The 25,095-nt window shown below is 40.6% G+C and overlaps 1 protein-coding gene across 1 annotated transcript in view; it reads right to left on the bottom strand.

The window, feature by feature from the left end:
- Positions 1–25,095, bottom strand: part of tbck (TBC1 domain containing kinase) — a 178,680-nt gene that overhangs the window by 43,339 nt on the left and 110,246 nt on the right. The window contains exons 21-23 of the mRNA XM_052035246.1: positions 23,359–23,395; positions 22,585–22,746; positions 16,682–16,857 (exon numbers count right to left, since the gene is read on the bottom strand). Of these exons, the coding sequence (XP_051891206.1) occupies positions 16,682–16,857; positions 22,585–22,746; positions 23,359–23,395 (375 nt within the window). The remainder of the gene's footprint in view (positions 1–16,681; positions 16,858–22,584; positions 22,747–23,358; positions 23,396–25,095) is intronic.

Genomic DNA, 25,095 nt, shown 5'->3' with positions numbered 1-25,095 from the left:
TCTCGTGTCTACAAATGGATGTGGTGTATTTGGATTTTCAGAAGGCTTTTAATAAGATAAATAATGTTACAGCAAAATAATAAGATATTGGTTAATAACATTACAACATATGGAGTTCAGGGTAATATATCAATATGGATTCAGAATTGGTTATGAGATTGAAAGCAAAATAGGAATTGAACAGAACTTTCTCTGATTGAAAGGCTGTAACCAGTGGGGTAATACAGCTATTCACAATCTACATTAACGATTTGGCTCTGGGGATCAAATCTCACATTTCGAAATTTGTTGTTGATTGAAAACTAGGCGGCACTGTAAGGAAGAAAGAAGATGTAAAAAGGCTTCAAGGGGATATAGAAAAGCTGAATGAGTGGGCATGGATTTGACAAATGTAATATAATGAGGAAAGATGTAAAGTTATCTACCTTGGTGCACAACATAGAAAAGCAGAGTATGTTTTTAAATGGTGTGATATTAGGCAATATTGATGTTCAAAGGGACCCCGGGGGCCCTTGCAAACAAATCACATGCAGGTTGAGTAAGTGATCAGGAAGGTAAATGGTAGGTTGGCCTTTTTATTGTGAGGTAATTTGAGTACAGGAGTAATGATGGCTTACTGGAATTATACAGGGTCTTGTGAGATCACACTTGGGATACTGTCTATAAATTTTGGTCGCCTTACCTAAAAAAGGATCTACCTGCCATGGATGGAGTGCAGTGAAGATTCATTACAATCATTCCAGCAATGTTGCGCTTGCCATACAAGGAGAGATTGATAGAGTTGGCCTGTATTCTTATTAGAAGAATGTGAGGAGAACCAATTGGAACTTGCAACATTCTTACAGGGCTCAACAGTCTGGATGCAGGGAGGATGTTTCCTCTGGCTTAGGAGGTCTTGAACAAGGGACTTCAGATAAGATGTAGACCATTTAGGACTGAGGTGAGAACTTTATTCAAGCAGAGGATGATGGATCTTTGGAATTCTCTGCCCTGGAGGGCTGTGGAAGTTTGGACATCAAGTTCTTTCAGTACAGAGATCATTAGATTTCTGGAGCAACACACAAAACATTGGAGGAACTCAGTGGGTCAGGCAGCATCTATGGAGGGAAATGGACAGTCGACATTTCGGGTTGAGACCCTTCATCAGGATTGCAGTCTCTCTTGTGTTTCAATCGGTTTCTGGATGATTTGGGAATGAAGGGATGCGGGAATGGTGCAAGAAAATGGCACTGAGGTAGATAAGCCGTGATATGGATGAACGACTTAACTGGCCAAGAGGCCTCCTCCTGTTACTATTTCAAATGTTTTTAGATGAACAATAATTAAGATATTACTCAGGAATGCGACTCCATGACATGACATTGTAAAATGTGGCTATTTTAAAGCTGGCAGTAACACCAAGTTCAGAGTTCTGTTAAGTAAATTTTTAAAACGACATTTTCAGATTAGTCACTGGCGAATTCTGTAATCGCTGTTCATTTTTGCTGACCAAGTGGAAGTTAAGGCCAAAGGGAATGTATTTGAACTTATTAAAAATGTATTCATAATTCTTTCTCTTTGAATTGGTTTGAAGAGAGTTCAGTGATAATGTAACTATTATCATTGACCATAGGTTAGCCTGTCTGATTATATTGGTGCGTTTTGGACATAATGGTCCATATTCTTGGAGTCTAAACCATGCAGTGATGCATTGCCAGTATCAGTACAGAAAATGGCGCACATAGAACATTACAGCACAGTACAGGCCCTTCGGCCCATGACGTTGTGCTGACATTTTATCCTGCTCTAAGATCCATCTAACCCTTCCCTCCCACATAGCGATGAGAGATGAAGAGATATCAAGAATGCTACAAATAAAACAAGTTATTCTGTCATAAGGTTTGTGTTAACAAAATTCTTGCCTTTCCTCTCCCCATTGTTTGTATAAATAGAAAAAGGCCTCTCAGACCATTCAATAAGATCATGCTGATCCATTGCCTCAGCACCACTTCCCTGCACCAAACTCATATCTCTCAACTAATATCTAAATCTCTTGACCTCAATCTTGTATACAGTCAGTATCTGAGCCTCCATAGCCATCCAGGGTAGTGAAGTCCAAAGATCCAATGGTTTCTGGGTGGAGAAAAGTCTTTTCATCTCTGTTTTGAATGGCTGGCCCTTATTTTGAGAATGAGACCCTGGTTCTTAACACCTTGCCATGGGAAACGTCAACTCTGCATCTACCCTCTCAAGCTCAATGAGAATTTAGCACATTTCAATGTGATTATCTCCCATTTGGCTACTGGCGTAGCAATATACACAATGTGGCATCAAGAGCAGGTCAGAGGCTAGAAATCCTGTGGTGAGTAACTCACCTCCTAATTCCCCAAACCATGTCCACCATCAACAAGACTCAAGCCAGGAGTGTGACTGAACACTATCTTCTTGCCTGAATGAGTGCAGCTTCACCAATACTCTAGAAGCTTGACACCATACAGGACATAGCAGCCTGCTTGATGGGCACCTCATCCACAACCATTCACTCACTCCATGACTGACGCACAGTAGCAGCAGTCTGTACCATCTACACTGCAGTAACTTACCAGAACTCCTTAGACAACACCTTCCAAACTCGTGATCTCGACCAGCTAGAAGGACAAGAGCAGCAAAAGCATGGGAACATCAGTACCTGGAAATTGCCCTCCAAGTCACACACCATCCTGACTTGAAAATATGAATTGCTGTTCCCTCACCGCTGCCAGATCAAACTCCTGGAACTCCCTCCCTAACAGCTTCGTGGGTACACCCACACCCCAAGGACAGCAGCAGTTCAAGAAGGCAGCTCACCATCACTTTCTCAAGAGCAATTAGGGATGGGAAATTAAATGCTGGCTCAACTTCTAAAAAAACAAAACTTCTAAACTCAGGAAGGTGCAGTCCTAGCTTGCTTAACCTCAAACGACAAACCCATTATTCCAGGAATCAGTCTGCTGAACCTTTGCTGCACTGGCTCCATTGCAAGAGCATCCTTAAGCAGGGAGGCCAGACCCTCACAAAATATTCCAAATCTGACAATTTAGGCTAACATCCTGTTTGTCTTATTAACTGCTTGTTGAAACTACATATTAATGGCTGGTGTTATTTTTGTACAGTGACACCCAGATCCTTCTGAATATCAATGCCGCTCAATAATTCACTGTTTAAAAAATACTCTGCCTGCCTGTCAACTAGTTCTTCATGACTTCGTGCTTATTTCATCCTAATTCCATTTGCCATGCCTTTCTTTTTTTTTAATCTTATTCTTAATGCAATATTTTTTTCCTACACTTTATTTCTCTTTTTGTACTTGATTTGAAATTTGATTAATCTACTTTATTTGATTCCTAACCTACAACCCCCTGTCCCCATCTCCACCAACCCCCAAGTTCCTCCTCTGGTTCCTTCCAAGTTTCTTTATACAAGGACAGCCAGTGCTTGCCTCATTGCTCACAGGGTGCCTATTGGCCTTGTTGCGTGTTACCAGCTCCCATTCTGTAGCCAGAAACTTTTTAAGAGGAAACAAGATAGTTTATAAACTATCTTGTTTCTTTTAAAAGTTTTTGGCTACAGAATGGGAGCTGGTAACACGCAACAAGGCCAATAGGCAGTCAAGAAAATGATTTTGTAAACAATATAACTTTGCTCCTCAAATTCTGCCATATTAGTCAAATTACAGATCACTTGTCATCACAAGTATAGACATTGATTAAATATTACATTTATCAACAAAGTTCTATTTAGAAATCTACTTGGGTATAAACTAAAACTGACCCAAACCCACCTTCAGCACAGGCAATCTGAGCCACCCAGAGTTCAAATAATTAGAAGTTTTTACACAAGCTGACCTGACCCTGAGGCATCTGCAGAAAAGCAGAGAAAAATATAAATACTGGAATGCTGCACAGACAATTCTATCAATTGAGGAGAGAAGACCAGAAGAGAGTAATAACGAGCAAATCATCTTGACCTGGATGAAGTACTGAGCTAGACTGACATGCAGAGTCTGACCTGACCCAACCTGAACCTGAACTTTCATCTGACACTGACATATAGTAGGGTCACGTCAGGCTTGGGTCAGTATGTCAGGTCCTATTTCTATGCTTGGGTCAGTATGTCAGGTCCTACTTCGAGGCAAACTGCTGAATTACAAGGCAGATGGCCACCTATTTAACAGATATGAATAGAATTAAAAATATTCCTGACACTTTGACAAGTTGAATTGAAAACGCAAGTATCAGTGCATTAACTTTAGGTTTCACATTAATATTTCTGTGGAATCTAGCCCATCTTTTCACTTATTGAGTGATTAACTTAAAGGAAGATGGCAGTATATAGGCCCCTAAACACACAAGCAGTTTCTTATACGAAGTGCAAAGCTGTTGAGTTGATAAGAGCACAAGTTCAAGAATAACCTACATGCACATTAAAAAGCCTCTGCTGCTATGTTTCTGAAATTTTTTTTTACTTCTGGACTTACCAAGGCAATGATCAACATTTATAGCCATCAGAAATAGAAACAAATTATGTCCATTATTTGAGATTTAGTCTTTAACACAGAGGTTCTTGAACTACAAGGAGAAAGTAAAGATATTACTGTCTCTACAGAGATTCAACACCACAATTTTCTGTATAAAGATAAGCATGTCTCTGGAAATTTGAAAGGTCCATTAAATTGACTCAAAATTCATAATTTTGCAATACTTGGTAAAAATGAGGCCCAGAATAGAAATGTGAAAGGACAAATGGTAAAGTTATAAAGAATCACTACATTAGGCGTCTTAAACAGTCAGATGAAAACAACTTGCAGGCTGGAGTTATTTTTTTTTGGAAAATTTTGCTTCCCAAAGGGACTGAAATTCCTGACTGCTTGATGAAAGCACAAGGATGGTTCTTAACAAAATAATCATGAGAAGTATCCAAATGGTGTAGTGAGACAGTGTGCAGTATGACCCCCAGAGAGTGCAGTGTGGCTCCTTTTGTTCTAATTTGAAACACGTGTTAAGTATTAAATGATGTACAGGTCAGGCTGCTTAGATTGGTACCTTATTCATCATAATCATTAAAGGATGCAGTCTCCTTCACAACTCAAAAACTTAACTTCATAGATAGCTCCCAAAACTCTGCTTCCCATCAAACTTTCAAGGATTTTTAACCCGCCTCATTTACAATATGGTTAAAAATTATTCAAATAATTTTTTCTACGTGGTGAAAATAGCAAAGAATATCTCACATCTGCCCAAAACCTAATTCAATGCAACCAGCCAACTATCTGACTATGATTACCAGCGTGCCCAGGCACAAAAGTAGATCAAAGTAATAATATTCGAGATAAAGAGAAGCAGATCGAGCTGTAATCAGACAACTGATTGATAATATCAGGGCCTGTCTAAGATGTGCTTTCTGATAACACAGACCAGATTTGGAGGCATAATGTTTTCACTTAAAACTGTATTAGACAAGACAAATTAAAGCATATTATTCTGGATGAGATATCATCAGAATGGACACTTTGTACTGTGGTCTTCTTTAAATTACAAATGAAATAGAAAGGATATGCGACCAGAGAAGGGGTATTTGGAAGATTATTAAGAGCCAGATCTTATGAAAATGAAAGTTTATATGGCATTACATTTTACAGAACATTCAATGTGTGGTCTCTTGCATCTTAGCCGGGCTACAAAGCCTAGATTCAGAGGTATTTCAACTGATAATGATGGTCATCTGATATGCAGTTAAGTAAAAAGTGGGAGCAACATTGGAAGCTATAACCAAGCCCTACAACTTGCCCCAGAAAACAGGACCTCTTCCCCAAGATGCAGGGATCCCCCAACGTAACAGCACAGCCATGACACACATCCCTTTCCTATCATCTTCACCCTTCTCTCTCAGTAGATGAGACCATCCACAGTGGAAGGCTCAACAAATCTGAAAATTAGTCCACTACATCCTGGAAGGGAGATCATACTGTACTGTTCCCACACAGCCTAAGTCAAAGGAGTTACCACCCTGTTCCCTCTGGAAAGCAAGACTCATTCTTTCCTGAGAGTGTGACCATCCCTGGAAGATAGTCAAAGATCAGCTACAACTTTTAAAATATGCTTCTAAATTATATCCATCCTTAATTTAAACAGGAAGGTCACCCAGGATCTCTAAACTTCATTCAGGAGACTAAAAGTTTCTGCAGCGGATAGAATCAATAAAATAAAAACTCCTGACCAAAATATCATTGGCTTTTTTGTTTCATTAAGTTACTGATGATTTTGCTATTTTTCACTTGGGTACCTGTAAGATGGGTGCACTGCATCTATTCCCATTCACAAGCTGCAGCCAGTGAGGGAGTGGACAATTGTTTCTTTATCTTGCACATTCATCTGTCAGCTGAGACACATTCATTCATATTCTGTCTTGAGAAATGCTCGGGAATGCATAAACTTTTAGCTCCTCCACAAGAAAGTCCCTGAAGTCCCACACCATCAGGTTCAAGAACAGCTGCTTCCCTTCAACCATTTGGTTCTTGAACCAACCTGCACAACCCGAATCACTACCTCAGCACAGTAACACTATGACCACATTGCACTACAATGGACTTTGCTTATTTTTTGGTCTAATTGTGTTGTTTCTTGTATAATGTTGGTATAACATTTATATAGTTTATGCTTTTCTTTTGAAAGTTGTGTCTCCAATGCTATGCATCTGTGATGCAGCTGAAAGCAAGTTATTCATTACACCTGTGCATACACGTACTTGTGCATAAAACAATAAAATCGACTTGACTTGAGAAAGAAAACCATCCAGCTGAGTTTTAGAACATAGAACAGTAGAGCACAATACAGGACCTTCGGCCCAAAATATTGTGTCGATCTTTAAACCTCGCCTAAGATTATCTAACCCCTTCCTCCCACATATCCCTCTATTTTAAATTCCTCCATATGCTTATCTAGTAATCTCTTGAATTTGACCAATGTACCTGCCTCCTCCACCGGCCCAGGCAGTGCATTCCATGCCCCAACCACTCTCTGGGTAAAAAACCTTCCTCTAATATCTCCCTTGAACTTCCCACCTATTAATTTAAAGCCATGCCCTCTTGCATTGAGCATTAGTGCCCTGGGAAAGAGACGCTAGCTATCCACTCTATTTATTCCTCAATATTTTGTACACCTCTATCATGTCTCCTCTCATCCTCCTTCTCTCCAATGAGTAAAGCCCTAACTCACTCAACCTATCCTCACAAGACATGCTCTCCAACCCTGGCAACATCCTGGTAAATCTCCTCTGCACCCTTTCCAATGCTTCCACATCCTTCCTATAATGAGGCGACCGGAACTGGACACAGCTAACACCCCATAAGCTTTCTTAACTACCCTATCCACCTGTGAGGCAACTTTCAGGGATCTGTGGATATGGACCCCCAGATCCCTCTGTTCCTCTTCCTCCACACAACAAAGAATCCTGCCATTAACTTTGTACTCTGCCTTGGAGTTTGTCCTTCCAAAGTGTACCACCTCACACTTCTCCAGATTGAACTCCATCTGCAATTTTATTCGGGAAAATACCATATTTTCTAACAGTACAGGAAGTCCAATTTTGCAAAGTTGAATTACAGAGATCCAGCCAGCTCATGATGGAGAGGTGGACGGGACCACTTGCATGCTATACCATGTTTCTCCTCCCATTCACCTGAGGGAACGTACTGCAGAAGGGGACAAATTAGTCCTTAAGGACAGTTAGAAATGTCAAGAAACGCTGGCCCTGCCAATGATGCGTGCACCCTAAAAAAATTAATAAAAGAAAGTGTTGGTAAACATGTATGGAAATATTGGCTGTCCGTTGGCCACTGCAGTCAATGGACTGGCAGAATGATACTCTTGTGGATAGTTCGTGCCAGTGCCCAAAGACAAATATCCTGCCATAGGTTTCTGCAAAGACTTGAGGAGGGCATTATACAAGAGATCATTAGAGAAGGCTAAAAGGTTTGGAATGGTGGGGAGGGAAGCAAATTGGATTTAAAATAGAGTTAGAAGGCAATTTTCCATAATGTTTGGCTGGATACTGGATCCCACAGGATTCATTTCTTGGGGATTTTTATTCACTGTTCAATGACCAGTAAACAGCAGAGGGATACTGATGAGATGGCAAAATTAATATATAGCAGAAGGTGGAATTTGGTTTCAATGAGGATCTACTTAACTAAAAGATAACACTCTCTGAATAGAAGCAAGTTCAATGATTTGGAAATGCAAAAGCATTTGTGGACCTAATTTTATGGGAATTTTATGTACTCTTGGCAGTGTGGAGGATCAGAGGGATCTTGGGGTTCGAGTCCATAGGACGCTCAAAGCAGCTGCGCAGGTTGACTCTGTGGTTAAGAAGGCATATGGTGTATTGTCCTTCATCAATCGGGGAATTGAATTTAGGAGCTGAGAGGTATTGTTGCAGCTATATAGGTCCCTGGTCAGACCCCACTTGGAGTACTGTGCTCAGTTCTGGGTGCCTCACTACAGGAAAGATGTGGAAGCCATAGAAAGGGTGCAGAGGAGGTTTACAAGGATGCTGCCTGGAATGCGGAGCATGACTTATGAAAGCAAGTTGAGGGAACTCGGCCTTTTCTCCTTAGAGAGACGGAGGATGAGGGGGGACCTGAAAGAGGTATATAAGATGATGAGAGGTATTGATTGGGTAGATAGTCAGACACTTTTCCCCAGGGCTGAAATTGTGGCCACAAGAGGACGTAGGTTTAAGGTGCTGGGGAGTAGGTATAGAGGAGATGACAGGAGTAAGTTTTTTACTCAGAGAGTGGTGAGTGCGTGGAATGGGCTGTCGGCAACGGTGGTGGAGGCGGATACGATGGGGTCTTTTAAGAGACTGTTAGATAGGTACATGGAGCTGAGAAAAAGAGAGGGCTATGGGTAAGCCTAGTAATTTCTAGGGTAGGGACATGTTTGGCACAGCTTTGTGGGCTGAAGGGCCTGAATTATGCTGTAGTTTTTCTATGTTCTATGTTAAAGGCAATATCTCAGATTCATGGCCTTTAAAAAGTTAATGGAATTTTACATTTTATCATAACAGAAGATAGAGTATAAAAATCTGGGAGAACCTTAATAAAATCTCAATTGGAGTATTGCAGGCAGCATTTGGCATCACTGTAGATGGGGTGGGGTGTGGTAGAGTTTGTTGGAAAGGTTTAGATCTGCATTCACAGTGACTAAGCTTCAAGAGCCAGCTAATGTCCATGTTATTATTTCAATCTGAGACTAAGAACTTCAGAACTTCCTCTGGTCGATCAGCTCTCATGCTCAAATATAAAAAGCAGTGTTTATTTTCAAAAACTAAGCCAACAAAGGAGAAGGTCAGGTTTTTATTTCATTTTAATCAAAGGAGTGAAACTTGACAGCGCTGTGGCCAAATGAGGGGGCTGAAGTTTTCTCCTCAGGATAACATGTCACAGTATTGTGATTACCACCACACTTGGTGCAAGATCTTTATCAACCACCAAGTCAGGAAAACAGCAGTCCCATTTAATGCCACATGCAAAGAGAAACATATTTATCCTAACACTTCTGAGGAGGCATGGAAAGGTTAGCAGTACGAATGAACTCAGGTCCCTGGAGCAGAAAAACAGCAGGGAGAGGGACAGAAATAGAATCTTAAGTAACAAGTGCCTTATTAAATCCTGAAGTGCTTGCAACTTAATGCCACCAATGGCTATTCTGCTCCTTTCGTAGCTTGCATAGTCAGAGCACGCTCTTTTGAAAATTAGCTAAATTCTACTCTAATCCCTCGACTTTATTAGGGATATGTTCAATAATAATAAAATGTCTAGTTTGATCATGAAACTCTTCTGCAAAAGACTGAAACCAGGTAGTTTACTTTGTAGTAATGATGATCTTCTATGAAACATCAGTGTAAATGGGATATTGAAAATGGTCTTGTGGAAGGGAAGATCAGTTCAGATACAATAAAACCATAGCATCAGTGTTAATAAGCAAAATCACTGAGGCAGAAAATAAAGATGACCATTCAAGACTCTATTGCTCTGTTCAGGAGTTCAGAATACTGCTGCCTCATTTCTTAAGAAGATAGATTAATTCAGCACAACTACCGACAATCTCAACTTAATATTAGGATCTGCAACGCAGAAGTGCCAAACTTAGCAGAAGTTAGCACCACAGTGAGGCAAACTTTAGGATCAGTGACATGAGAAGTGAAAACATTTACATGAATGCACTAATTAACACTTAAAATTCCTGGGCGTTAACATACTGGATGACCTGTCCTGGGTCCAGCACTTGCATGCAATCACAAGGAAGGTGCACCAAGGTCTTCCTTCGAAGGTTAAGGTAGTTTGACATGTCACCGAACACTCTAACAGACTTCAAAGTCAAAGTCAAGTTTATTGTCATATACATAAGTACATGTATGAACAGGTGCAATGAAAAACTTACTTGCAGCAGCATCACAGGCACAGAGCAGCCACAGATGTACTGTTGAAAGCATCCTGACTGGTTGCATCATGGTCTGGTACAGCAATTCGAATGTGCAGGGACATAAGCTTCAGAGAGTTGTGGACTCAGCCCAATAGGCACATCCCTCCCTATCATCGGTAGTATCTATATCAGGACTGCCTCAAGGTGGTAATATCTATCATCAAAGATCCCCATCATCCAGGCCATGCCATCTTCTCACAGCTACCATCAGGCAGGAGGTACAGAAGCCTGAAGTCCCACACCACCAGGTTCAAAAACAGCTACTTCTTTTCAACCATTCAGTTCTTGAACCAACCTGCACATCCCTAATCACTAGCTTGGTATAGCAACACTATGACCACTGTGCATTTAATGGACTTTGCTTTTTTCATTATAATTAGGTTCTTCTTTGTAAAACTTGTGTATAATTTGTGTTATGTTAATTTGTGAATTTTGTGTATCTGATGCTATATGACTGTGATGCTGCCACAAGTAAGTTTTTCATTGCGCCTGTGCATACATATACTTGTGCATATGGCAATAAACTCGACTTTGACATTGATTTGGCAAAGTGAAGGGAGCTTTAATCTGTACCTGGTCACTGTTACATCTGACTAATGTTTGTGCCATGCTGACACCAACCTATATAGTTGGACAAGTGTCCTGCTCCCATGAACTGGCTGATCTCAACTCACAGTGCATAAAACTCATCAGTCACGGTAATGTAGTGGTTAGCGGAATGCTATAACAGCGCCAGCAACCCGGATTCAATTCCAGTCGCTATCTGTAAGGAGTTTGTACGTTCTCCCAATGTCTGCGTGGGTTTCCTCCGGGTGCTCCGGTTTCCTGCCACATTCCAAAGACGTACGGGTTAGGAAGTTGTGGGCATGCTATTTTGGCGGCGGAAGCGTGGTGACACTTGCGGGCTGCTCCCAGAACACTCTACGCAAAAGATGCATTTTACTGTGTGTTTCGATGTCTTATCTTAATGATTGGAAAGTTTGCACTTCAGAAACATGAGTCTTAAAAGATTACTGGAGAAAAAGGAGAATAGTTTTCTAATCCCCCAGGGAGTGCAGGTTCTGACTCATTATACCTAGTGGTCTGTTCAAAAATTGTTTTTGATAACTGCATGAACTTAGTGAGAGAAACCAAAGCCAAAGCAAAGATTATAGCATCAGAGAAAGCAAGTGAACAACTACTGAGCTTGCAGTAACCTCATTAACCAGGCCTGGGCAGTTACAGTATTTTTAAATTAAATGCATTCTCAGAACAATGTAACCTTGCAACATGGGGCGGGAGAACCAAGGATTGCTGCAGCAGCAAAAATTTCCATTAAAGTTGAATAAAAAACTATTCTGGGCAAGCTGCACTGCAAAGCTGCCAGGAACAGGGATCAGAGTCTATTGATAAGGGATAAGCCATGTAGGACTGAGATGAGGAGAAATGTCTTCATCCAGAGTGGTGAACCTGTGGAATTATCTGCTGCCAAATAATTCAAGCCAAATAATCAAATATATTCAAGAAGAAGCTAGACATATTTCTTAGGGCTAAAGGGACTGGAGGATAAAGGGAGAAAGCAGAAACTGGGAAATGAAATTGGCCAAGATCATATTGAACAACAGCACATGCTCTGAGGGCCGAATGGCCTTTTACTGTTCCTATTTTCTATGATTCAACTGTTTCTTGCCAAGAAGTGATAATAATAGTTTAAAACTGTGGTCACTGAACATCTAAAAGCCACAATGGATCACTGGTTGAAAAGTTGGTTTGTTTTCCTTTCCAAATACAACCTGTTTTGAAACCAACCACGTAGCTCTAATGCTAGAAACAATAAAGTGGACAACCCTTCCACCCTGTTCCAATTAACAGATGTAACAAAGAGAAGTTAGTCCTTGGAGCACTATTAGTAATGGCCACCTCAAGCTATGAGCAGACATAGCAAACTGCTTGATCACAGAACATTTATTCATTTGCAGGAAGAGGATATTGGTGGAAATGCCAGCATTTTTATTGTCCATCCTTAATTACCCTTGAACTGAGAAGGTAGTTAAGTGTCAACTATGCTGGTAGGACTGGAGTTACAATGGGCCAAAAAAATCAAGTCTGATAGAGTCCCTTCCCTGAAAGTCATCAGTAAATCAGATGAGCTTTTATGACAATCTGGTTGTATTATGGTTACCACTGATGAGAATTTTTTTGGTAATTCCAGATTTGATTAATTCCTTGAATTTGAATTCCTGAGTTGCCAAAGTAGGATTTGAACTCATGTCTCTGGGTTAATGATCCAGATTTCTGGCTGCTAGCACAGTTACTTAACCATTGCACTACAATTTCCACTGTACAAGAATCATTACAATATGATAGGATGAAACATTTGAGCCCAGATTTTGTGATGAGAGAAAAACTGTCAGCATTCACCATATCATCCACCATTTCATCTGCACCAGAGGTCTTCTTGGCTTTCAGATGTTGGATAGTATTTCTGAGCTGAGTATAGCTGAAATTGTATCAGATAGTTGCTGTAGGGTGGAGCCAAGTACACTTACATCAAAGAGAGAGCCATGATGGACAAGATCTTTGACTTGCTTTTTCTGGTCAGTGCCTCATTTGATGAGCTTGCCTCCATCCTCACCTCTAAACAAGTTGGGCCATTAGGTTTCAATGGTTTGTACAGCACAGAAGAATCCATGCACGCTGTGGCTGTCGAATAGTTATTGGATCTCCTTCACTATTTCTACCTCCCAAGTTTTTTTGATGGACCTCATCTTTCAGATGCTCAGATTCATTTCCCACCTCCTATCCCCACCACTGAGTTATGATGGTGCTTCCAATCCAAAAGTGCATTCTCTTTATGATTCCTCAACTCCTGGATCTCCTGGCCATTAAACTAGCCTTGATGGTTTCTAGTGTAGAAATAGAATGGTCTCTTCTCGGGTACTAATTATGGAGGATTTCAAGGCAGACCATGCATTACAGATGGTTTTATTGGCATTGCCTGGTTGCCTGTGAAACAACAGGGCATTATTTGTGGGACAAGGTATTCAGGTTTGTCAACACTCTCATTTTAATTGCATTAAATTTCTGCGTGACATGCACAAAAGCTACATTTCAAAACTACTAAATTGGCCAGCCCTGAGCAGCCGTCAGTTATGGCAGGGCTTACATGCCATAACAGGCTACAAGACGAAGTCGGGCTGCATAGCTAACAACAGCGCATCCCTTTCGGATGAACTTAACACATTCTATATGTATTTTGAACAGAAGGGAAGTGGATTGTCACCATCCACCCTGACAGCCACCAATGAAGCTGAACCTGTGATCACAGTGGAGGACGTAAGATCAGTCTTCTGGAGAGTGAACATGAGGAAAGCACCTGGCCCAGATGGTGTCCCTGGCCGTGTGCTCAGATCTTGCGCCGATCAGCTGGCAGAAGCATTTGTGGACATATTTAACCTCTCCCTGCTTCAAGCTCAGGTTCCCACCTGTTTTAAGACCACCACCATCATCCTGGTACCAAAGAAAAGCAAGATAACATGACTCAATGACTACCGACCAGTGGCTCTGACATCCACCACCATAAAGTGCTTTGAGGGGCTGGTCATGGCACGCATCAACTCTAGCCTACCAACCCGGACCCTTTGAAATTTGCCTATCACTGAAACAGGTCTACAGCGGATGCCACTCCCTGGCCCTACACTCAGCTCTGGAGCATCTGGACAGTAAAGACACCTACTTTAGACTATTGTTTATTGACTACAGCTCTGCCTTCAATACAATAATCCCAAGTAAGCTTGTCACCAAACTCCGAGACCTAGGACTCAACACCTCCCTCCGTAACTGGATCCTTGACTTTCTAACAAACAGACTGCAATCAGTGAGGATAGGCAGCAATACCTCCGGCACAATTATTCTCAACACTGGTGCCCCACAAGGCTGCGTCCTCAGCCCTCTACTCTACTCCCTATACACTCATGACTGTGTGGCCAGATTCTTCTCTAACTCCATCTACAAGTTTGCAGATGATACCACCATTGTAGGCTGTATCTCAAGCAGCGATGAGTAGGAGTACAGGAAGGAGATAGAGAGCTTAGTGGAATGGTGTCATGACAACAACCTTGCCCTCAATGTCAACAAAACAAAAGAGCTGATCATTGACTTCAGGAAAGGGGGCAGTGTACATGCACCTGTCTACATCAATGGTGCTGAGGTCGAGAGGGTTGACAGCTTCAAGTTCCTGGGAGCGAACATCACCAACAGCCTGTCCTGGTCAAATCACATAGATGCCATGGCCAAGAAAGCTCACCAGTGCCTCTACTTCCTCAGGAGGCTAAAGAAATTTGGTTTGTCCCCTTTGACTCTCACCAACTTTTACAGGTGCACCATAGAAAGCATCCTATCTGGATGTATCACGGCTTGGTACGGCAACTGCTCTGCCCAGGAATGCAAGAAACTGCAAGGAGTTGTGGACACAGCCCAGCGCATTACGGACACCAGCCTCCGCTCCTTGGACTCTGTCTTTACCTCTTGCTGTCTTGGTCAAGCAGCCAGCATAATCAAAGACCCCACCCACCCGGGACATTCTCTCTTCTCTCCTCTTCCATCGGGTAGAAAATACAGGAGCCTGAAGGCACGTACCACCAGACTTAAGGACAGCTTCTACCCCACTGTGATAAGACTATTGAACAGTTCCCCTAGATGGACTATGACCTCACGATCTGCCTTGTTGTGATCTTGCACCTTATTGCACTGCACTTTCTCTGTAGCTGTGACACTTTACTCTGTACTGTTATTGTTTTTACCTGTACTACATCAATGCACTCTGTACTAACCCAATGTAGCTGCACTTTGTAATGAATTGACCTGTACAATCGGTTTGTAAGACAAGCTTTTCTCTGTACCTCGGTACAAGTGACAATAATAAACCAATACCAATAAAATAACTTGGGATGTCCTGGGATTAAGATAGACACCAAGTTTGTATTCCCTCCAATGTGAAAAATTGAACTGAGGTGTCAACATTATTAAAGAAATTGATAACTAGCTAGAGAAAAAACATTTCCTTTGGTTTAGAGCCCTGAACAAGAATATGTGACAGAGAATTAAAACAATGCTTTTTGAGGTTAATACCAGGAGGTACTTTATCCACACCAAAGGGAATGGCAATCTGGAACAATTCCCCACTTGCAAAATAATAGAGGTTAGGCCAAATAATAATTGAGAGGTTTTGTTAGGCAGACATTAATGTTCATAGAACCAAGAGGAATAAATGAAGTTACGACAGAGGTAAGCCATGATCTATTTGGATGGTGAAACATGCGAATGGCCTATTCATGTTCCCATGTAAATTTAAGTTATTTATTTTGATTCTATGCCTTTCTGGGTATACTTTGGATACTAGTGGAACAATGCAACTATTTCTTTTTATATTGAACTGCCAAGGAATTAGTACAGGGCGGATGTATAAAATGGTCCTCTCTGAACCAAGCCTCCAAAGTTTTGCACATAAGAATGCTCAGCATCTAAATATGTGTAAAATCCACATCAGTTTTTACCCAACGATATGGATATAGAACTGCTAACATTGTTTACCAGCCATCTTAGTTGGTCCTATAATGAATGAGTTTTGTTAAATGAAGTACACAGTGATAAGGAGTGAAAGAAGAGAGTGGGGGATGAAAAAAGTTGAGAGAAAGCAGAGTGGGCATGCATACAGGGAGTCCTCATCTCAGGTATACAACGAATGATGTGTTCTAGTTGATATTAATATAAAGGTTGCAATCTGTGACGTATTAATTCCTTCTGCTTTAAGGGTGGCATTTTAAAAGCCTTGCAGCAAGTGTGCACTCTGAATAATGCAAGTACACTCAAAATACATTCACTGTCATAAAATGCCCACATTTCTGCAATCTTAAAAACTTAAGAAGCTACCTTATGTTAAATAGTTTTAAATTAAAAGCAACTTGGATGTCTACACAGAATATTAAACTGTCCTTTCCATTGCTACAATTTAATAAATAACCCAAAAATAACATTTATACCTGAAAAAGTGATATATAAATTTACATTATTCATATTTACCGATACAGGGAACATTTGTCTTTTATTGCAGAAGCTATCTAAGACTGGAATTTGGCTGGGTTTTTAAGTTATCTACCCATGGTGTGGGCTACGGTAAATGATGCATCAGGAGTACTCACTAGATCGGTCTTGGGCAAGTCTTGATAGTCTGCAGAATAGTAGGATGATGGTCGGTGCACACCATTGCCGTCAGATCCAGGCTTGGGTGGTTGGGCGTGCTGTCTGTATGTAGCACTCTTGGGTGTCCAGCAGAAAAGATTGATAGACTCTCGCACACAACGCTCAATGTCAATTTCTGAAAAAAAAAGAAACCTCAATCAATAACAATGAACACAAAAGCCAAGACATTCAACCATGACAATCAAGTCCACCAAACCATTCCATTTATTTGCTGACATAAACTCTCAAGCAGAGAGAACAATGAACAGTGATTATCGTCACTGAGTTCTCAAGTTCACTACACACAGACCTCTCAACTTTTCTGTACCATTGCACCTTATTGTCTACCTGCACTGCACTTTCTCTGTAGCTGTTACACTTTATTCTGCATTCAGTATTGTTTTACCTTGTACTACCTCAATGCACTGTGTAATGAATTGATCTGTATGAACAGTATTCAAGATAAGATTTTCACTGTACATGTGACAATAATAAACCAATTCCAGTTCTTTTCCCTTCCCAATCTTTATATTAATTTAAACAAGTGGTAGAATATCTCACAAGCAAATAACTTTTGTGATTTATTGAACATCTTCCTGAAATGTCGTGCCATCTGGAATGAACACGTGGAAGATCAGTCAGAAACTATAAAACAGAGTATGCACTCTTAATCTAACGATAAGACCGGAATGCTTATTTAATTGAGAAGCTCTTATACATATTTATCCATGAGATGACAACAGGAAATAAAATGCTCATTTGGTAAAGAGCCTTTGGCTCTGTTGGTAACACCCTTGAAATTCACAGCCTTCTGAGTTGGGCAAGGCTCACTGCAGAGGCTTCAGCATAATCTGGAACAGGATTCCTTGGCAGTGCTGGAATACTGCTGAATTATTGGAAATATCTTCCTTTAAAGGAAATGTTAAACCAAATCAACTTTGTCAAACTCAGGTGAACGATAATGATCTCATGGCATTGTTTACCAGCTACCCTGGTAAAATTATATTCTCTACTCAACATTTGAAAGAGTTTATCTGGCTCTTGATCACTATTGTTTGTGGGGCTTTGTTCCCTGCAGATTGGCTGCCATGTACCCAGCACTGTAACAGTGGCTACTCCACAGAAGTGCTTCAAAACCTGCTGAGTAAAATCCAACAATCCACTATCTGATCATTCTAAAATCCTGATGATTTGGCATCTGGTTCACCTGGCGATATTTTCCTGTGCTTCCTTCCTACTCACCAAGGCCCTGGATCTCACTGGAGTGTGAAGGGAGCAAAGGAACCAGGGCCCCGAGTAGGAAAAGAACACATCTTTGGTTTTTGACCTAAATTGTGCTCACTGAGAGTCAGAATTGAATGGAGTGCCTCAAAAAGGGCCACAGGTGCTGAGGAAGGATACGCAAAAGCATTGGCAGCCACTCTTTTAGGACTTCTGTTGCCAGTATTTGAAGGTGGTAAGGCTTGGCTGGGAGAGCCTTAAAGTTTGTTAAGCAAGGTTATAGTTTATGTTTGCAAAAGAAAGCGACAACTGAAGTGAGAACCAGAGGCTCCCTGCTGCCGAATGAACAACAGAAACTGAACTTTTAAAGTACATTACCACCTGTGAAGTAGGCATCCAAAGAATGTGAAAGGTGCAATATAATGTTTTCTTTTAAAAGAGAGTGGATGAACAGTGAAAAATCATCAAGTTAAAACATTCTGCAAGCACAAATCAAATATTCTTCTTAGCCAGTTCTTCAATATTGAGGATGACTTTACAAACTATATCTTGTGGAAAAAAAATTGCTTCACTTAACCCAGATCCATTTCCAACGCCGAATATCAAGCTAACTACATTCTCCTTCAGTTAAACATGGGGGAGACCAAAGCCACCCAAAATGACTTGGTCCAAATCATTATCTCCATGTTTCCCATTAATTCAACCCCTCCTACCCAGCCATTATCCCAGGGTGAATCAGCAGCACTCTGTTCAGCAGTCTCCTCCTTTATCTCAGCCTAAAAATAGTTGAACACCTCGTAGATGTAATCCAATGTCTCTGATCCATTATGCTCCTTAAACCACGTCAACCAAAATTCATCCATTTTCTTTTCTGTATCAAATGCCATTGACCCTGCTCTCCCTCACCTACAATAAGCTCCTTGCTGCTCAGCATTACAACTTGGTCATTTATTTCAACTATCCACACCATCAGGGCATTCAACCTTCAAAATGATTCCTCCTGTTCAGTCACAAATCTCTTACTTTTAATTTTTAAATTTTAATTTCCTATATATTAGAATAGTAATGACATTTCAAAAGTACTTTGTTGGTTGTAAAGTGCTTTGGCTGAACTGAGTTTTCTCTGCAAGACATAAGGCAGGGTCTGCTTGTCCCACATTGGCTGATCAGTCACCTCTGAACCCAGTGAGCTAGAATGTAAGCAAGTCACCCTTGACCCTGACAGAATGCCTAAGAGGAGCAAGAGTACTCCATGATTCATCATATCTGTTCATGTAATCCTGTATCCCTAATGCAGAAGAGAACCTTTACAATGTGCTGATGAAAAATATTTTAAACAAAAATCTCTGTATTGTGCCGACATTTGAGTAATTCTTTATTGTTCTTCCTTCACAATCACCAAACTAATTAGTGATGTGAAATAAAGACAAAAAATGCTGGAAAAACTCTGCAGGTCAGAAAGCAGGTAGAAAAAGAAACAGAATTAACTTTTCAAGTTGAAGACCTTTCATCCTAACCAGGACTTTCAGCGTCTGCAGTCTTTTGATATTTTAATTATTGATATGTCCTTATTTATACGTTTCACTTAAAGTCTGATCATCACTTCTGTACAACTCTATCAACTGATACTTAACCTATTGAATTTTTAGTTATAAAAGACATGACTTGGCTTCATAAAGAAACAGTAGCTAAATAAATAATCAGTGACAAACAAAAAAACTCCACAGCTCTAAAATCCCTCGAAGCAGTGGAGCCATTCTGCTGATAAGCACCAAAAGAAAGCTAGCCACATCATGCAGCCACAAGTAAAAAAAGAACATGAATTATTGTGCAAAGGAATTTCTGCCCCAGGGGCATTGGCATTTGTCGTATTTTCTAACCAAGATTCAGGGAGCAGGCGTGTGTGCAGTAAATTGCTTGGGTCTTTTCACCAAGCAAAGGATGTAGGTTGGGAGCCACACCAGAAAGAACTGCAAGTGCTGTTGCAATGCTCTCCCCCATGTCCCAGTTAATGTAGACAAAGCTGGGTACAGCATAGTGCTAATCAACCTCTTGTCCAGAAAGAAAGTAAATTAATATGATGAATGTGTTTTAATACATTAAAATTACATGCAAGGTGCTTGATGAAGCAACAAGATAACATATATACATAGATTTGGCTGCGTAGATCATGCCCAAAGAATCCATGTAATGGTACAAAGTTAGACTTCCTTCAATGCTGGTTCATTCATAGACTCAGGATATAAACTAGAACAAAACAATGCTATCCTTCCAAAGAGTTCTCCTCTCTTGCACAAACACACACACAAACTTTCAAACAACACAAACACATTTCACAAACTCATTTTAAGACTGTCGTAAAATGTTATTGATCATTTTAGAATGGCAAAAATAAAGAATGACAGTGATCTGTCAACTCAGAATGAAACGTGAACTGCAAATCAAATTCACCTTTGAGGACCACAAAATTCTAAATATATGTAGGTATTATTTTACTTCATTAGCACAACAACTGAATACTGTCAGGTTATTTCATTACTTGGAAGCTCATTATCATTGTTCCCCCCTCTCTGGGTTTTCTCCCACATCCCCTGAAAGTGCCATCTCGTCAGGGAACAGAATTCCACATTCCTTGCTTCATTGGTTGATCTCTGGGACATCATCCAAGCGTCCACCCTGTGTACTTTCCAGAAAAGATCAATGCCCAGCGATCACAAACAGATTCACGCTTATTTCCATAGTCCTGAAGCATTGAAACTAACTGCAGTATCCTTTGTTGCCAGCTGATATAATGCCGAATGCGGGATCTTCCTTGACTGTGTGGCTCCACTTCACCCTGGGCGGTGCACTTATCAGGGGAAGCACTGATTCCTATCAACAGTTCTGAAAGATAAAAAGCTGGGCAATCATATAGGAGCTTCAACTAACTACCATGTTGTTGCCTGGAGGCGGTTGTTGTATTTGGGAGTTGCTAAAAGAAAATTTACAGAAAGTTCATAAAACTGGTTCTGAAGGATGACACTTCTTCCTCTTGTTGATCCCTAATCTTACAGGCTATTCTTCACTTGTCGTAACCAGAATATCTATCTAAACAGCTGCACAACAGTTGCCTGAAGCAGGGATTAAAATGTTTCATGCTGATACTATTGTTTCAGTGCTTCAGGTCATCAGTCTGATTTACAGTTCTGGGAACGACAGCGCTATAGTTCTCAAAAGTAAACAAGAGTTTGTATTTGATAATAATATTTTGGACTTGTATCATTCTTGTTTCTGAGTCAGATGGCTGTAGACTCAAACCCTAATGCAGCACTTGAGCACATGGTCTATGCTGTAGTTCTCAACAGTAAACAAGAGTTTGTATTTGATAATAATATTTTGGACGTATCACTCTTGCTTCTAAGTCAGATGGCTATAGACTCAAACACTAATGCAGCACTTGAGCACATGGTCTATGCTGACACTTCACTGCAGTACTTTGGGAGGTCTAAGTTATCAGACATGCCACGTATCAGATAACATATTAAACTGAAGCTTGGTTCAGATTCAACAACTCTATTCATTTATATGTTATGGAACAGCTGTGAGGGAGGTAGGGTAGGTATCAGGTAATTGACAATTTTTGTGTTAATTTAGTTAAATGCACTTCATTATTGAAGTTTTTTCCTAGCGAGTATGTTTCATTTTTGCTTTTTCTGAAATGTCTTAATTTTTTTTTCCATTTTATGATGATGATTATTATTTAATAGCTTTTTGATGTTTTTGAATATTTGCAAATGATCAGAAACATTCATAAACATTCAAGCTCTTTTGAGTTTTGCAAACCAGTAAGGCCAGGATTGAGGCTTGACTAGTTGTGGCAGCTTTTCTACAAATGGGAGAGGGCTTGCCATCCAGGTTGAAGTGAACTCCAGGGACCACATTATTGCTTTGAAGATCTACTCCCGGTAAGTTCAGACATAGTAAGCAAGTCCAACAAATTCAGAACCAATGATTCCCCCTAGCTCTTGTCCACTAGGCTGTACCTGTCCTAAAAAGCAGATAAAGTACAACTGTAGAATTAAAAATAGTTTTTAAAGCCTTTGTAATAATGTGTCCAAAACTAAACACCCAATTCAGTTATAAAAATTTAACTATTGAATCACAACTGCAATCAGCAATCTAGGTACACAGACACTGTAAATCAACATACTTGAAGGACACACACCATTTTTAAAATGTATGCTTGATGAAATACTGTACAACCAAATACTTGACAATATATTCATGCATTTAAGATATCTTTATTAGTCACATGTACATCGAAACATACAGTGAAATGCATCTTTTGCGTAGTGTTCTGGGGGGCAGCCCACAAGTGTCGCCACGCTTCCGGCACCAACATAGCATGCCCACAACTTCCTAACCTGTACGTCTTTGGAACGTGGGAGGAAACCGGAGCACCCGGAGGAAACCCAAGCAGAGACGGGGAGAACGTACAAATTCCTTACAGACAGCAGCCGGAATTGAACCCGAGTTACTGGTGCTGTAAAGCGTTACATTAACCGCTACACTACCATGCCTGCTTACATTCTAGTATTGTATTATGGATTATCACACAATGATAAAGTTTATCAAATCTCTAGCAGTTCATAAAGATCCTCACCTGGCAAGTCTGAAAACAGTAAAATGCATTCATTGAATCCATTAGCCAGTAGCCTGTCTCGTAACTGCTGAAGAATGGCCACCCCTATACAGAATGGGAATGAAGAATTGCCGAGGAGTAACGTGTCCCATAGGTGAAAGATCTTGTGCAAAGGAAACACATCTGTAAAAATGGTCACAAAGTTGAACACAGTAACAATAGGTAAATGTCACACAATCATTTAGTGAGAAGCACAAGATTACTTGTTGTACTCATTATGCTAAATTTTAGTAAGCAAAATATATCTGAGTAACAGAAAATTATTAACATTTGTTCTGAAAATTGAGGTATTTTTCTGTTGGCTGGGCTTTACTAAAGGAGGATTTGGTAGATTAACAAGTTTGCTAACTGGCTGTTGGATTTTGCTGCTATAATTTCAATTGAGACCTATAAAATTCATTTCATTGATTCACCTCAACCAACTGAATTGGGCATCACCAACATCTTCAAGGGGAATGAAGAATCGGCACTATTTCTGGTCAAAAAGTGTAGAACATTGCAATAACTTTGAATGCAACCATTTCAATCAAATTATTCAGACTTTTAAAACAACAGCCCTAGTTGCAACTCTCATTCTTTTTAACTCCGACTGCCCAAAGCAGCAAACTGTAGCTTGGTTTTGATAATAAGATATCAGTAAGCTGGGTTTTCTGCAAGTTTTCATACATTTATGTTCACTGAACACCGAACTACTTTTACTAATGTTTCACTGAAGTTTGTCAAAGTATTACTCACGTGTAAACATTGTGAGAAACCATGGAATTGCATAAAGCTGGAAAAAACAACAAAGGCACCATTAGGTAAAGCCACATTAACCACTCTGCAGGCTGATTGACTAATTCAGAGGTTGTCAACATTTATTCATGCTCAGTAAAATATGCATCCTCTTCACCCCAGCTGTGTACTTAATGTACGTGATCCATTTTAAAGGGTTGGTGTTGTCCTGTGAACGCCTGGGGTCTGCTGGCATGGTTAATATATATTTTTTGAAGTTTCTACCTAAATTAACTCAATTTTATTGAAGTCTCACAAATCATCTTTGATGCCCATTGCCAGAGAGGGGTCATTCAACCGAGGTTGGGAATCAATAGATTAAATAATTGGATTTGTGTTCCAAGTTCAGGAACAGCTACTTTCCTACAACCATCAGGTTCTTGAACTGACCTGCACAACCCTAATCCCACCTCAGCAACTGAATACTACGGACCACTTCTCGCACTAATATGGATTTGTTTCTGATTGTGTTTTTTGCACTAATGTCTTGTTTTACATATTTTTTTCTTCTCCATCTTGCATAATTTACGTTCTGTGTGTTGTCTGAATCTAAGTCCCTGTGACGCTGCAACAAGCAAGTTTTTCATTGTACCCGTATGGACAATAAACTCGACTTGATCCCGATGGCAAGTACTGTTCAATGGGAATTTAAAAGCTGTCAGTTTTCTTCAGCGTTGTAACCATGCATACTTCAAGAATAAACGTCCTGTCCTTTGGTGTGGTTGGGCAGTTAATACGGAGACATTGCTTTGCTCATGTATCAGTGTTCCCCTTCTCAGATTTGTCCAAAGGAAAGAGGAGGATTGATACATGTGGGACCAATTATGCTGCAGGAGCTGCCAGTATAGGGGAGATCTTCATTCCTCCCTCCACTCCTAGACTGTTTTGCCGGCTACCAACCCCTGTGTCTCATGATAAGGTGTCTTTAGTAGTCACATGTACATCGAAACACACAGTGAAATGCATCTTTTGCGTAGTGTGTGCTGGGGACAGCCCGCAAGTGTCGCCACACTTCCGGCGCCAACATAGCACGTCCACAACTTCCTAACCTGCATGTCTTTGGAATGTGGGAGTAAACCGGAGCACCTGGAGGAAACCCACGCAGACACGGGGAGAACGTACAAAGTCCTTACAGACAGTGGCCGGAATTGAACCCGGGTCACAGGTGCTGTAATAGCATTACGCTAACCGCTACACTACTGTGCCTGCCTATCCACTCAGATATGTGGACAGCATGAGCAAAATGACTATGCAATTGTGCTCTTTTGTCTTCTGATGACCTTTCCTCCTTCAACAGTTCCACTACTTTCCTCAGTTCACATCCTAAGGTTCACTTGCTGAAGTGGCCAGGTTAATTATCTGTCATTCAGTTACCTGACATTCTGCTGTACTGCCTATGGTCGTGACAGGAGCAGATTTTTGACCCAGACCTGACACAGTCAGCAGTTGCAGGTGTTGTAATGTGGCTCATTCGTAGCACTCTCACGCTGGAGCTAGAAGGTCCTGGGTTCAAATCCTATTGCACCACATAATATTGTTTGATAGGGGACTAAGCACTATACCATCCTGTAGACAAGATGTCAAAGTCGAGTTTATTGTCATGTGCACAAGTACCTGCGAGCTCAGATGCAGTGAAAAACTTACTTGCAGCAACATCACAGGCACATAGCATCAGATACACAACATTCACAAGAAAAA

This window comes from Pristis pectinata, chromosome 2, assembly GCF_009764475.1.
Source record: "Pristis pectinata isolate sPriPec2 chromosome 2, sPriPec2.1.pri, whole genome shotgun sequence".
NCBI lineage: Eukaryota > Metazoa > Chordata > Chondrichthyes > Rhinopristiformes > Pristidae > Pristis > Pristis pectinata.
This window is presented reverse-complemented; position numbering and strand designations above follow the sequence as displayed.